The sequence below is a fragment of the Panthera uncia genome, chromosome E3 (genome assembly GCF_023721935.1).
Source record: "Panthera uncia isolate 11264 chromosome E3, Puncia_PCG_1.0, whole genome shotgun sequence".
Lineage (NCBI taxonomy): Eukaryota > Metazoa > Chordata > Mammalia > Carnivora > Felidae > Panthera > Panthera uncia.
In genome coordinates, this window is record NC_064815.1 from 28,720,842 (window position 1) to 28,736,335 (window position 15,494).

The 15,494-nt window shown below is 46.1% G+C and overlaps 1 protein-coding gene across 1 annotated transcript; it reads left to right on the forward strand.

Annotated features, from left to right (window-relative positions):
- Positions 1–13,003: 13,003 nt before the first annotated feature.
- Positions 13,004–13,567, forward strand: LOC125928666 (40S ribosomal protein S17-like). The gene has a single exon (XM_049639388.1). The coding sequence runs from the start codon at positions 13,004–13,006 to the stop codon at positions 13,565–13,567; it is 564 nt and encodes a 187-aa protein (XP_049495345.1).
- Positions 13,568–15,494: the final 1,927 nt, after the last annotated feature.

The following is a 15,494-nucleotide window of genomic DNA, read 5'->3' on the forward strand; positions in this document are numbered from 1 at the left end:
AATTTCTCGATGAAGTCAGATGTGACTCCACAGAGCAGAAGGGAGGGAGGGCGGGAGCGAGGGCGGCTCGGGGAGAAGAGGAGAGGAGGTATGAAGTCGTCTGTGCAGAGAGTGGGAGTAGAGTGGGAGAGAGTGGGGCTGCCGGGAGCACCCCTAGGTCCGTGAGCATGAATTTACAATGGAAGGAGTCTCACTGATCGAGTGCTTCCTCCCCCTCCCCCAGCCCCCTGGGGGATGCTGGGTTGGGGAGGGGGGCAGGTGCAAGAGCAGAAGACAGCCGAGGGCGAGGGCGGTGATCACACAGGAGCAAGAATGAGGACGGCAGTGTTTCAGGGAGACTGTGACGCGAGCCCTGGACGGCCGGAGGAGCTGCCTGGGCAGGTGCCGGGATGGTGAGGTTGCTCGAAGCCTTCCTCCCACAAGGGGGCAGGGTCCCTGATCGCAGCGTGTTGGCGGAGATCGCTGGAGGTGAGCAAGTGGAGGCAGAGAGAAGCCACGGAGGAGTATGGCCATCTGTAGGGCCGTCGGGAAGAGAGCAGGTGGAGCAGGGAGGAAACAGCAGAGCGGAGGTCTTCGGTGACCACACGGCCAGCGGACGGCAGCCACCGGGAGGGGCGGCAGGTGATACGGCTGGGTCTAGAACAAGAAGGGAAGAGACACGTCTTAGAAGCGACCTTGGCAAGCGTGGAGGAGGCTGACCCCAACCTTAGATTTGGGGGGTTGTGAAGCGTCAGAGAAGAAAGCCTACCTCACCTCCCACCCCTCCACCCCCTCCCGTGGAGGGCAGCAGGGGAAGCAGTGAACCTGGTAAGAGCGAGGAGAACCTTCCCAGAAGAGGTCGAGGCCCGAGGCTCGGGGAGTCTGCTGGCTGCACATGGCGACATCAGTCTAGCCGGGAAAGGTGAGCGGGACAGAGATGAGAACATGCCTTGAGTCAGATTAGAGAAGGCACAGGTCTGGAAGAAGGGTCTGCGGCGCCGCGGGGCTTGGTCCCTTGCAGGTGGCCGAATTAACAGGGGAAGCAAAGCATGATGGGACTAGCCCTCTAGGATCCTCCACCCACACCCCCACACACATAATCGCGCCAAGCCCTGGGTTTGAATGTTGTCGGAGCTTCAGGCAACTGCTGGGGTTACAGCTCCCCCTGGTGGCTGAGGCAAGAAGTTCTACAGAGAGCATCCCCAAACTTGCAGCTGGAGACCCCGAGGCGACCGGTCGCCAAATGCCTGCAGCTGAGGGAGTGGGGCAGCGCTAACAACGAGGCCCAGGTGCACAACCCATTCCTTTCCCATTTGTAACCTGTGGGAAGATTCCAGCCCAATAAATTCCCTGTCCGGAATAAAACCCAAGAATCCCCCAATCTCCGAATGTGTCTCTTCTGCCCGGTGTATTATCTGTACACGAGTGGCTTAAAACCTGTTACCCTTGAGGGGCGCCTGGGTGCCTCAGTCAGTTGGGCGTCTGACTTCGGCTCAGGTCATGATCTCAGGGTTCGTGAGTTTGAGCCCTGCGTCAGGCTCTGTGCTGACAGCTCGGAGCCTGGAGCCTGCTTCGGATTCTGTGTCTCCCTCTCTCTGTGCCCCTCCCCAGCTTGCACACTCTCTTTCTGTCTCTCTCTCTCTCTCTCTCTCTCGAAAATAAATAAAACATTTAAAAAATTTTTCAAAACCTGTTACCCTTGAGAAAGAAAATGTATTGCCCTCCGATGGTAGGAGTTTTCATTTAGGAAAGCTCTTGATTGAATAGACGTGAGTGTGGGGCACCAGCATCGGAATTTCCCTCCAACATTTTCTTACAAATATGTATTTTCAAACTTAATGGAAGATCAGAAGAATTTTACTGACCCTCTGTTCCTCTGTCCATCCAACAAGCCGTCTTATTTTTTGATGCATTTCACAATGGGTTGTGAGGTCAGTACATTTCACCCGTAAATACTTCAGCACAAATGTTATTAACTAGACACCAATATTTGTTTCCAGTCTGTTTCCCACCCCCCACGCTTTGAGGCAAAATATCCATAAAATCACAACCTCAAGGGTACCATTCAACAGACTTTGACAAATACATACACCTCTGTAACCCATATTCCCATCAGGACAGAACAGTAGCATCACCCCAGAAAGGTCCCTCCTGCCTCTTCCCCGTGAACCTACCACTCCTCTATCCCAGGCATGTTCTGATTGCTCCCATCACAGATTAGTGTTTGCCTGTTCTAGAACCTACTATAAATAGAATTATAAGGTACAGACTCCTTGGCACAGTAGCACCGAAATTTCCAAAGTGGCCCAGGTGATTCTAATGGGCCAGCAGGGCTAGGAACATCTTCCCTGCGTTACAAATGAGAAAACTGAGGCTCAAACTGATTTTTTTTTGGGGGGTGGGGGTGTTAGGTCACAGTTAATTGGCTATAGATGCAGACTAGAATTCAGGTCTCCTTGCTGATAGCCCTCTGTTTACTGTGCAAACAGGGGCCACTAGTGGTTCTCAAACTTCAGCATCCGTCAGAATCCCTGGAGGGCTGGGTAGATTCCATCAGACTGGGGTGGGGCCCAAGAATCTGATTTCTAACAAGTTCCCAGGTAACAATGATGCTGCTGACCCAGGGACCACACTTAAGAACCACTGTTCTGAAAGCCAGGTGTAAGATATATTATTGGAAACCGAGGGTGTCATTTCTACAGCTGGCCAAAATGGGTGAGTGTCATGACAACTAAGAGCTGGGGGCGGGGCATGAAATACTGATGGTGGCCGCATTACAGGGGGGTGTCCTCATCCCAAGCTGGCTTTGTTTCTTTTTTTTTAATGTTTATTTTTTGAGAGGCCTTGCATGTGAGTGGGAGAGGGGGAGACAGAGGATCCAGAGTGGGCTCTGTCCTGAGACCAGAGAGGCTGATGCGGTGCTTGAACTCACAAACCGTGAGATCATGACCTGAACCGAAGTCAGATGCTTAACCGAGCTGGCTTTCTTAAGATCTTCCCCAAGGTCTGTATTTAGCAGTCACTCTAAGGACTTATTTTTGTGTGTTTCAGCAAAAGTGCCCCCATTCACATCATTTTCTCTTTAATGGGGAGAAGTCCTCCTCTCTCCTGGTTGAATCATTTTTATGAGTGCCTCAGCTGATGCCAGGGCCCCTCTTCCCTTCAGCTGAATTTATCTGGTCATTTTTAAGACCCACTACTACTTCCAAAGTCTGAGGGCAGCCTGGACGAAGCTACCCTCCAGGACAGAACCCCCACACACTTTTAGGAGGTGCTTTTAGGGCAACACGCCATATAATTTTGTTTTAATTTTTTTTAATGTTTACTTTTGAGAGAGAGACAGAGACGGAGCACAAGCAGGCAATGGGCAGAGAGAGAGGGAGACACAGAATCCAAAGCAGGCTCCAGGCTCCGAGCTGTCAGCACAGAGCCCGATGCGGGGCTCGAACCCATGAACTGCGACATCATGACCTGAGCTGAAGTCGAACGCTTAACCAAGCCACCCAGGTGCCCCCACACCATATAATTTTTAATTTTCACACTTATGAATTGATTTTAACATGCCTAAAGAAAGTAGGGAACCCGTGAATTTACGCCTTTGACATATTAAACTGTTTCCTCTTTGAATAAATTTAAATTTAGAAAAGGAATTGATTTGAAGAAGCAATACAGACAGACTAAAAAGTCAGATGTTTGTAGGTATGTGAAGGCATATGAAGCTGACTGAGGTTTGAGAATCTCTGCTTCAGCAGATGCCAGAAAACAGGGGCTATGGAGTCTCAGAGAACAGTGTGTCCTGTGAGGAAAACTCACATCCTTTTCCTGCAACCTTTAAATTATTGAAAAGAAACATAAAAACAACTCCAGGGTTTTTTTTCATTTGTATTTTGTGACTTATTTTGCATATTGGTCTTAATATCTTATAATAACTTGCTTATTTTCTTTAAAATATGTGAATTTATCTATTTGCTGTAATTTTAAAGTGATTTTTATAACATTCTGGGACGAGCATTCTTTTTCCTTAAGGAACACATTTTCAATGTTATAATGAAAGCTAGCTGAAATATACAATTCTGCATATAGAAAATTACCTTAGAGACAAATTTTCAATATCTTTTACTTCTAAATGAGTTGTATTGTTATTAAAAAGTAACCTTATTCAATTGTGTTTATTTCCTTATTTTACACTCCCCCTCATTCTATATAGATGTGAGACAACCCTAGAAAGAACACATATGATAAAATAAAAATTTTTAAACTAAGACTGGACATTAAAAGTAGGAAGTCAAGGGGTGCCTGGGTGGCTCAGTCAGTTGGGCGCCCAACTTTAGCTCAGGGCATGATCTCATGGTCTGTGGGTTCAAGCCCCACATCAGCTCTGTGCTGACAGCTCAGAGCCTGGAGCCTGCTTCTGATTCTGTTTCCCTCTCTCTCTGTCCCTCCCCCACTCATGCTCTGTCTCTCTCCGTCTCTCAAAAATGAATAAATGTTTTAAAAAAAATGAAAGTAGGAAGTCAATGTGGGGGAAAGTAAAAACACAAATATGCAGGTCCTCCAGACCCAAGTGGTTAATGGACTATAGTTGAGTTTCTAATTTGACTCTGAGCTCCCTGGCAGCTAAAGAGAAAAAAGACACTGCACAATCTTTTCATCATTTTCATTTTTGGGGAAAGGAAGCATGTTCATTTCCTCAGGGAAAGCAGAGCTTTTCCCAGGATTTAGCAAAAGATGAAATTCATCAGTAACATCCATTGCCACACAGTACAATTCTTTTATTTTGATGAGAACTTTTTTTTAAGTTTTATTTATTTTATTTATTCCTTAAAAACAGGAATCTCGACACCTAGCATGGGGCTCAAACTCACAACCCCGAGATCAAGAGTCACACCCTCCTCTGTCTGAGCCAGCTGGGCACCCAAGATGAAATTGATTAGGATGGAGGGAGCATTGCATGATATAATGGATCACACCCTTGACATTCCTAGAGCAAAGAGAACAAAACTCCTCTGACACCATCAAAGGTAAGCTAGCCACATTGTTTTCCATAATTCTCATCTAAAGTCCTTAGAATCAGCCCTGTGTGTATATAACGCTACATTTAAAAGTCTCTCTTTGGGACATCTGTGTGGCTCAGTCGGTTAAGTGCCTGACTTCGGCTCAGGTCATGATCTCACGGTTCATGGGTTCAAGCCCCGCATCAGGCTCTGTGCTGACAGCACAGAGCCTGGAGCCTGCTTCAGATTCTGTATCTCCCTCTCTCTCTGCCTCTCTCTGTCTCTCAAGATAAATAAACATTTAAAAAAATTTAAGTCTCTCTTTATAACCAACCAAAGTGTTTTGAGACATTAAACTGTTGATACATCAACTATTCTCAAATTTATACTCTCCTAGCTCCTGGCTTATATATTCAGTGCCTCCCATACATCTTCGCTTGGGGTCTAATGGACATTTTATCATTTTTGTTAATGTTTGTTTCTTTTAAGAGAGACAGAGAGGGGGTGGGGGAGGGAGAGAGAGAGAGAGAGAGAGAGAGAGAGAGAGAGAATCCCAAGCAGGCTCCACACATAGCACAGAGACTGACACGGGGCTTGGTCTCATGACTGTGAGATCATGACCTGAGCTGAAATCGAGAGTCGTATTCTTAACCATCTGAGTCACCCAGGAGCCCCTAATGGACATTTTAAATTTAACATGACCAAAACTCCAACTCTTCCCCCCAAAACTGGCTGCATCTACAACCTCCCACCCTTCATTGATGGCAATTCCATCCTCCTATTTGAGGATGCCAAAAGCCTTGAATCCCTCCCATCCCTCATCTGATCCATCAGGAAATCTCATGGTTCCACCTTCAAAGTACATCCAGAATCTGACCATCTTCTCACCACCTCTGCTTCACCGCCACACATGAGCCACCAATAATACTCACCTGCGGTACCCAGTTGCCTCTTTTTAAAGTGTCTTTGTTTATTTTGAGAGAAAGAGCACATGGGGAAGAGGGGCAGACAGAGGGGGAGAGAGAATCCCAAGCAGGCTCCATGCTGTCAGTGCAGAACCTGAAGCGGGGCTCAAACTCCCGAACCGTGAGATCATGACCTGAACCGAAATCGAGTCAAGCGCTTAACTGACGGGGCCACCCTGGCGCCCCTAGAAAAGAGGTTCTTAATCTATTTCTGTGCTGTTCTAGAAGACTATGAAATTACTTTCAAACTTTTTCCAAGGAGGGTCCCTATAGCTTGCACCAGATTGTCAAAAGATACCTCTAAAACAGATCAAGAACAACTGATTCAGGAAGAAGGGAAGTTTGGGCAGCTGGTATTAATTAGGGACTAAAGGCTAGCAGGTGAGTCACTTCACCTCACTTCCTCAGGATCCTCACCTATACATTGGGCTTGCAGTGGAGATCAACCTGGCAGGTGCTCTCTACATTGACAAGCACTCACTTAGAAGAGCTGACCTGGCCAAGGAAGGGTGTGCCTCTCTCACCTGCACAACCAGCGTGCCATCTAGTGGGCACAGCGGGCAGTTCAGACAGCTGGCACACCTCTGGCCCTCCTGGGTCCCAGGCAGCAGCTGGCTGGGAAGGTTTAAGGGGCTCCAAGTCTGTGCAAACTGTAGAGCAAGACAGGCCTTTTGCCTTCCCTGCAGAGCAGAGGGGAACTATAGGGGTAGGCTTCCTGGGACAATCTTTCTGTCCACCCGTATCTCTCTGGTTCACAGGGACAGGACTGGGCAAGAGAAGTGAGGGAGGAAATTGACTCAGCACAAAACTTAAGGGAATGCCAAACGATTCAGTAATCAAGTTATCTTCCTGCAATGTTTTAGAAAATCTAATGCAAAAAGGATCTATGATGAACAAAATAGCAAATGCTCAAATATAGACAGGATCGGTTTTCCCGATCTTTCTATCCATCTCAGGCTTCGGTAGTGCTCCCAGGGCATGTTACGGATCATGTGCCTCATCAGCCTGGTCTTAGGAGAGCCCCAGAGGGTCAAAGGGCCCCTGCCTGCTGCACCAGCCAGGTGACCAGGCTGAGCCAGAGCCTGGGTCCGGCAGCATACCATAACCAACAAATGCATGACCCTTGGGCACCTGGATGGCTCAGTTGGTTAAGAGTCTGACTTCGACTCAGATCATGATCTCACAGTTCGTGCGTTCGAGCCCCACGTCAGACTCTGTGCTGACAGCTCAGAGCCTGGAGTCTGCTTCAGATTCTGTGTCTCCTTCTCTCCCTGCCCTTCCCTTGCTTGTACTCTCTCTCTCTCCCTCAAAATAAATAAACATTTAAAAAAAATTTTTTAATTAAAAAAAAATTGTACGACCCTGGAGAAAATGGCAAATTTCAGCCCCAAAGGGGACTCTTCATTTAGATGGGGAAGGAGACTGATTCAAATTCTTTCTTCATGGGGTGCCTGGGAGGCTCAGTTGTTTAAGCGTCCGACTCTTGAATTCAGCTCAGGTCATGATCCCAGGGTTGTGGGATCGAGCCACACATCATCGAGCCCCACCATATTGGGCTCCACGTGGAGCCTGTTTAAGATCCTCTGTCTCCCTCTCTCTCTGACTCTTCCTCTCCCCTGCCCCCCCTCTCTCTATAAAAAAAAAGAGAGAGACAAAAGATCTCTCTTGAGTGATGGAGGGAGACACAGAACTAGGGGCTGACCCTGCCTTCAAGGGGCCCACCATCTTTTAGCTGAGACCATGCATGGACTGGAGAGCAGAATATGAGAAGATTATCCGGTTAGACTTTGAAATAACAACAGAGTAACACTTTACTGTAGCAAAGTGACAGGATGACCCCTGAGGACTTTCCCTGCCCCGAGATTCTCGGTGTCTCCACAGATAAGTCATTGCACAGAGTTAACACTCATGGACTCGGTGTCCTTCACCCACTCCGCAGAGGCCCAGCCAGGGTGGTGGCATTTCTCTCCAAGGCAAACAGAGCCGCCTCCTTATCTGTCTGTGTTTACTGATGATGTCACATCCGTCCGGGTGTCCTGATCCATGTGACTCAAGGGTGAGCTGCTGGTTAAGGTGAGTCATACCTTGACCCACCCAACCAGGCAAGAATCTGGCTCCAGGAGGGACCCAGTCACTGGAGGACTAAGCTGGATGAAACCCTGCAGATGAATCAGAGCGTCTGACACAAGGAATGTCAGCGAAGGGGCGTCTCAGCTCCCTGTGGCAGCTTCTGTCGATGCCACGTGTGTAAAGCTCCCAGTATCTCATTGCAAAGTCAGGCCCGGAACAATGCTTTCAAAAGGCAGAGAGGGGAGAGGGGCATGGCATGGAAAGCTGGGCCAAACCGGGTTGGAAAGAATCAGGTCACTGAGACCTGAGATTTGAGTGTGGGCCCAAATGCCAGCAGCCTGCCCCACTTCTTCCAAAGTCGTTTTCTCCAAATGGTGGCTTGGGAGCCACGGGGGGCCCCAGGTCAGACTCTTAATGAACCGAACCACCCAGGTGCCTGAGGGTCAGGCAACTGTTGGTTATGGTATGCCGCTGGACCCCAGGCTCTGGCTCAGCCTGGTTATCTGGTTGCCTTCTCTACCATCGCTACTGCTACAGATCAGTGATTTGGTTGGCTGGGTGGGCCAGCGAAACAGGTGACAAATCAGAAAGTGTTCACTCTTCAAAAAGTAATAGTAATAATAAAACTTGAAATACGCCTGCGAGGTAGTTGTACAGCCCTCGAGGCGTGTGGAAATTCCGTGTGACTTTGCAACCAGGCTCTGGAGCCTGAGGTGGGGGGTGAAAGAGTAGGCCGGCCCATCCCAGGGTGAGCCGCATTCTGTTGACAGTGAAAGGGAATGATCTGGGGATCAAAGGCAGCTGTGAAGGGGGCCAGGTGGGCAAGCCGCAGCCTCAGAATAGGGACGCATGTCCTTCCCTCTGCCTCCACTAAGGCAGCTCCAGCCGGGCCTCCTCCTGGCCAGCAGCCCTAGCACCGGCGACTTCCTGGTCTACACAACTGATTCTCCCTCCTGTGTATTCGGTGGGGAGCCTGGCGAGGTCGCTGCATCTCTGGAGAAGCGCCGTAAGGGAAAGCATGGCCCTCACCGCCCTCAGGGTCCCCTGGAATACTGTCTGCCCCCATTCCTATTGATTAGGACACACAGGTCCAGGAACGTGACGTGACTTACTCCAAGCCACACAGGATCTGTTATCACTGAGACTAGAAACTAACCTTCCCGCCATGTTGGGCACACTGTTGTCACCCCCCTATCACATTCCAATAGTGGCGGGAGACCCTGGCCTCCAAGTCGCAACGGGGACAGGCCCCAGGAGCCCAGGCCTACCCTGAGGTCAGGCTTACTACAGCCTTACGCTACAAGGCCTGAATTCTGCTCCTCTTTCCCAGCTGCCATTTCTACCCGGGGGAAGGAGCATGGCGTCTGCCTTCAAGAGTCTACTCAATAGCCCAACAGCCAGATCAAGCAGAATGGGAGGAAATGCAGACCCCCAGATATCTTGTCTGCTTAATATCAAAGAACCAAACGTTTTACAACCCAAGGATCTTTGAATGATACTTTGCGCCAAAGTCCCATCTCCTTCTGTGTTTGGAAGAAAGCCACCGATACAGAGGGAATCTTCCAAGAGTTATGAACTCAATTATAGGCCAAGAGATGGATCACCTTTTTAGCTAGTAATAACACGCGAATACTTTTCTTTTTGTGGCCTCCGGGGATATTGTCATTGTCGTTGCTTTGTGGGAGCAATGACTGCCTTAAAAGCAAAGTGGATGATTTATCTTTAGAAGGCTTTTATTTGCCAACTTTGAAAAATGATTCAGAAATGTATTTCTTGGAAAGTGGGCGTAAAATCACGTTCTTTGATTAAAGTAAAAGTACTTTTAAAAAGTGGCTTAAGGATGTAAATTCACAGACAATTTTCTAGGATTTTCCAGGAGAGTCCCAATTTTAATATTTCCTGCTTTGGTCTCCATAATCATATTCTTATTTGGCAGTCCCCAGATCTTTTGGCCTTATTTCTAAATATGGTCATCCTCCAAATGAAGACATTTAAATGTATCAAAAGTTTCAAGAAGCACTTTCTCATCTTTTGGATTTTTCGTGTGACGATTCGTTATGTTTGCATATGTCGACTTCAACGCAACCACAAATTTTCCCAACTTTTATTTTATTTTTTAAAATTGTTTTTAGCATTTATTTATTTTTGAGAGAGAAGGAAAGACAGAGTGTCAGCAGGGGCAGGGGAGGGGCAGAGAGAGAGGGAGGCGCAGAATCTGAAGCCGCCGGCTCCAGGCTCCACGCTGCCAGCACAGAGTCCGACGCGGGGCTCAAACTCATGAACCGCGAGATCATGACCCGAGCCCAAGTCGGATGCTTAACCGACCGAGCCACTCACGTACCCCTAATTTTCCCAAATTTTAATTACAATATGTCACTTAGGGATGCTTTCAGCTGTAAAGAACAGAAAACTCAGGGCTCACATGCTGTCAGGGACCCATTCTCTCTCTTTCCACACAGCAAGCTCAATTTGTTGACACCCAGTCTCATTTGTTGCTTGGAGCTCACAAGATGGCTTGCATGGACATCACATCTGCTTTCTAGGAAGTTATTAAGGGGTCAAGCAAACAATTGCCCAAGCCCCAACTATTTTGCCTTTTACCTTCTCAGTAGACCTTTGTTCATTTCCTTTGTCTCTTTGGCCAGAACGTTGTCTATTTTGTCACTCCCAATTGCAAGAGAGACCAGAAATTCAAGCTTCTTGCTCTCTACACCCTATAACAGAAAAAGGGGATGGAGTATCTGATGTCATACGCCTGCTTGTTGTTTTACGAAGGCTACAGTAACTGCAGCCTTTAAATATCTCTAAATACAACAGATAATGCATGGGATGTATGATTTTAATTGGGTGAGTGCATCCTTTGAGAGCATTAAAATAGTGAAGCTCTTTCCACCATGGATTTGTGACTGCTACTTCTGGGCCCAGAGTACTGCCTGACATCATAGCCAAACGCATGCTTAAAGTTTTATAGCGATCGGATACTAATGGGACATTACAAACTGGCTTAAGTGGCAAAATCTGCCTTTTGGACTCAGCAAAGTTCCCATTGATTGTTAAGCCTTCTTTTGCTTCTTGGTCAATGTCAATGTTAGGGACATTTTTAAAGAAACACGTAATGACTAGTCAAGGTTTTTGCTTAATTATTTATAATTGCACGCATTTGCCTAATGGAAATTTTCATTTTATGCTGAATTTCAAGATCCTCGGGGCTAATACTTCCCCTTTTAGAGAAACGGTTGCATTCCTTCATCATTTATTGCTCTCTTGGATCCATGAAAATTCAGAGTCAGAGTGGTGGGACACTGATAGACCAAGAGAAAGGTTACAGACGGTCTGAGCTGTTCTGGAAACAAATTCACTAGAAATGCCCAGGGCCCGGGGTTGAAGGGGCCCGTGTGGTGAGGTGGCAGCTGGAAGGCACGTGGACACAAACATGGGTGTGTAATCAGATGGAGATGCAGACAAAAAGTTCATCCGAGACAAGCCTTTGCTCTCCCTGAAAGAAAGCGTCCAAAGACAAACTGTCCTGGCTGGAAAGATATTCCCTTCTGTTCCACCCCCTCAGCACCCCCTGCTGTTCATTTTGGGGAATTGCTTGACAATCCTGTTTGCCTTCTGGCTTCGTTACTATGGCCACAGCAACAGGGGAAAGGACATGAGAATTGTCTATCTGGCTCAATAGATCCCTGTCAAAGCACTTCAGAGTATCTTTTCCCAAGTCTTTCCTCCAAGAAAAAGCCCCAACTAAAGGTAAAATTGTTCCAGACCTTACTGCGCTTGTCTATCGAGATAAAATGTTGGGCACGCTGTGCAAGACTTTAAGTCTTACCGAGAGGAAATTTGCAGACATGGTCGATGTTTGGCATTTGCTAAATACAGAAAACCAGGCTGCATGGGAAGAGAAGGTCTGGAACTTTCTCTGCTGATATTTTTTCCTTGGAAAAATAAAAGACAAGGCAAATGAAGAGAGGCCAGGCCGATCCACTTGCACAAAGGCAACCATTTCCCCGCGAAGCCAAGGCACTGAGGGGTTTTTGGGACAACAGACGAGTGTCTCTTCCTTTCTGCCCTGGGAAAAGTAAAGAATGTTCGGGTTATCTTGGCTTCAGGCAAATAGCCTCTCCTCACAGAGGCCAATCTGCACCTGGAGAATAAGACTTCAGAATAAGTGCTGTGGACAGGACTTTAAAAAAAAGAAAAAAAAATCAGAGAATTTTAGAACTGAGAGTAATTTGAGGACCAACCACCCTAATCGGGACGTGAAAAAACAGACCAAGAAGTGGAAAATGCCTTGCCCGGTCCTACATACTGATAAAGGGAATGTGATCCTTGGCCTCCTAGCCCAGTGCTTATCACCCCAGAAGCAGCCTCAAAGGGAGACTACAAAGGCCCTTTCAGGCTTCTGGCAGACTGTACCACCCAGAATTCCTCCAGTTACAAATACTTGAAATGACATATAAAAGGTAACAAAAATATTTTAACATGCAGCCGAGTTTTGGGGGGCGGGGGGGGGGGGCAGGGAGAAGGCAACAACAGATGCCAAAAACACAAAGGGAAGAAAACCAAGCGCCCAGGACAGATGATATAGCAGCCCTTATGGGTGTGGAGGGGAGTGTTAGAGCTGAAAACTGGCCCAAATGGTCAGATGTTTCCAATATTATAGAAGTTCCACCTGTATAGGGACTTGGGACCCGTACAAGATGGCGAGTAGACAGTAAGACCCATTCACACAGATGGGATCCTCAGAAGACTGCATGCCAGTAAGAGAGGTGCTAGGAGGTACTTTCTGGCCCAGGGAGAGGACAGAGGAATTTGGCTTCATTGGGGGGTTTAGTAGAAGAAAATACTATCCTAAGAGAAATTAACCCACCAAACCTATGACACGGGGCAGGGGCAGAGTCTGAATTTTATACCCTCCCTTGGTAATCTTCTTGGAGGGCCTGGCAGGAACAAATGCAAAGCTTTCCTGGAGGAACACTTTATAACCCAGGCCACATGGGGTTTTTCCAGACAAAGTGGATCACCACGCAAGATGACCTCATAATAATTACCAGATCCACCAACGTGGGCCACATTCGCACCAACACCGTGAAGAAGGTGGCCCGGGTCATTACTGAGAAGTACTACACATGCCTAGGCAACGACTCCCATGCCAATAAGTGCATGTGCAAGGAGACCACCACTATTGCCAGCAAGAACCTCTACAGTGAGATAGCACTTGATGTCACTCAATGGATGAAGCAGATTCAGAGAGGCCCGGTAAGCAGGATCTCCATTAAGTTGCAGAAGGAAGAGAGAGAAAGGAGAGATCATTATGTTCCTGAGGTCTCAGTCCTGGATCAGGAGATCAATGAAGTAGATCCTGACACTGAGGAAATGTTGAAGCTCTTGGACTTTGGCAGTCTGTCCAGCCTGCAGGTCACACAGCCTACAGTTGGCATGAACTCCAGGACACCACGTGACTCCTTCTGCTGTGCTGCGATATCGTCAATAAACCTTGGACGAAAACAACAACAACAAATTCCCAAAACGGATAAAGAAAGTTGTGATTCGCCATGATAGAGCATGCACAGCAAACACAACCATGGCTTAATGAAACAATAAATAACCAAACCAGACAAAGTAAAACAAACAAACAGAAATGACACAGAACTATCTGGGAGAAACTATAAAATAATATTGCAAGTGATTACAGAGAAGAAGGAATAGAAACCATAAGGAAATAACATCTGAAAAAGAAACAGAAAGACCCTATAAAAAGAGATTAGATTCATGGTTTTAGAACTGCCCACAAAGCAAAGTTCAGATCTAGGTGGCTTCCCTGGTGAATGCTACCAAACATTCAAGGAAAAATAAATACCAATTCTTCATAAACCCTTCCAAAGAACAGAAGATGAGGGAACATTTCCCAATTCCTTCTATAGGATCAGTATTGCCCTAATATCAAAATCAGTCAAAGACGTCACAAGAAAACAACACATCAATGTCCCTTATGATACAAATGTAAGAATCATCAATAAAATACTAGCAAACTGAATCCAGCAATAATAAAAAGGATTATACACCATGACTAAGGGGAATGTATCCCAGGAATGCAAGGGTGATACAAAATACAAAAGTTCAATCATTGTAATACACCGAATCGACGGAACAAAGGACCAAAAAACCCATGATCATCTCACAAGACACAGAAAAAGCATTGGGAAAAAAATTAACACTTTCATTATAATACACTTGACAAACTAGGAATAGAAGGGAATTTCCTCAATCTGATAACAAGGTTACCAGATAAATACATAAAAATCAATTATATTTCTGTACATTCTCAACGAGCAATCTGAAAATGAAAATAAGAAAACCGTTCAATTTACATTAGCATAAAAATACTTAGGAATAAATTTAACAAAAGAAGTGTAAAACTTGTACTTTGTAAACCACAAATCACTGTTTGAAGAAATAAAAGACCTAGATAAATGGGCGGACATTCTATATTCATGGATCAGAAGACTTAACATTGTTAAGGTAGTAATACTTCCCAAATTGATCTACAGATCCAATAACACCATATCAAAATCCCAGATCCTTTTCCTGCATAAATTAACAGGCAAATACTAAAATTGATATGAAATACAAGGCACTCAGAGTAGCCAAAAACAATCTGAAGAAGACAAAGTTGGAGGACTCACAGTTTCCAATTTCAAGACTTAATGCAGAGCTACAGGAATCAAGACAGTATAGCACTGTTGTGGTAGGATAGGCATATAGATCAACTGAATAGAATGGAAAGTCCAGAGATAAACCCTTACATTTATGGCCAATTAATTTTTGACAAGGGCACCAAGACAACTCAATGAGGTAAAGAATGATCTTTTGAACAAATGATGCTGGGACAACTGGATATCCACAAGCTAAAGGATGAGGTTCAGCCCCTTTCTTACATTATATCCAAAAGTTAACTTGAAATGTAGATCTAAATGTAAAACTATAGAACTCTTAGATGAACACATAGGATGACCTTGGGTTAGGCAATGGTTTCTTATATGACACCAAAATCACAAGCAACAACAGAAAAAAAATTTAGATAAATTGGATTTAAAATTAAAATTTTCAGGGGTGCCTGGGTGGCTCAGTTGGTTAAGCATCTGGACATGGTCCAGATTTGGTTCAGGACATGGTCTCACAGTTTGTGGAATTGAGCCCCACGTTGGGTTCTGCACTGTAAGCGCAGGATTCTCTCTTTCCTCTCTCTCTGCCCCTGCCACCCCGCTCATGTGCACACATGCACCTCTCTCTCTCTCAAAATAAATAAACGTTAAAAAATTTGTATGTGTGTGCTTCAAAGGACACCATCACGGAGGTGAAAGGACAACCTACAGAATGGGAGAAAATATTTGTAAGTCATACATCTGATAAGAGATATGTAAGAGACTCACATCCAGAATACATGAAGAACACTGGCAACTCAATAATCAGAATATAAAATAAC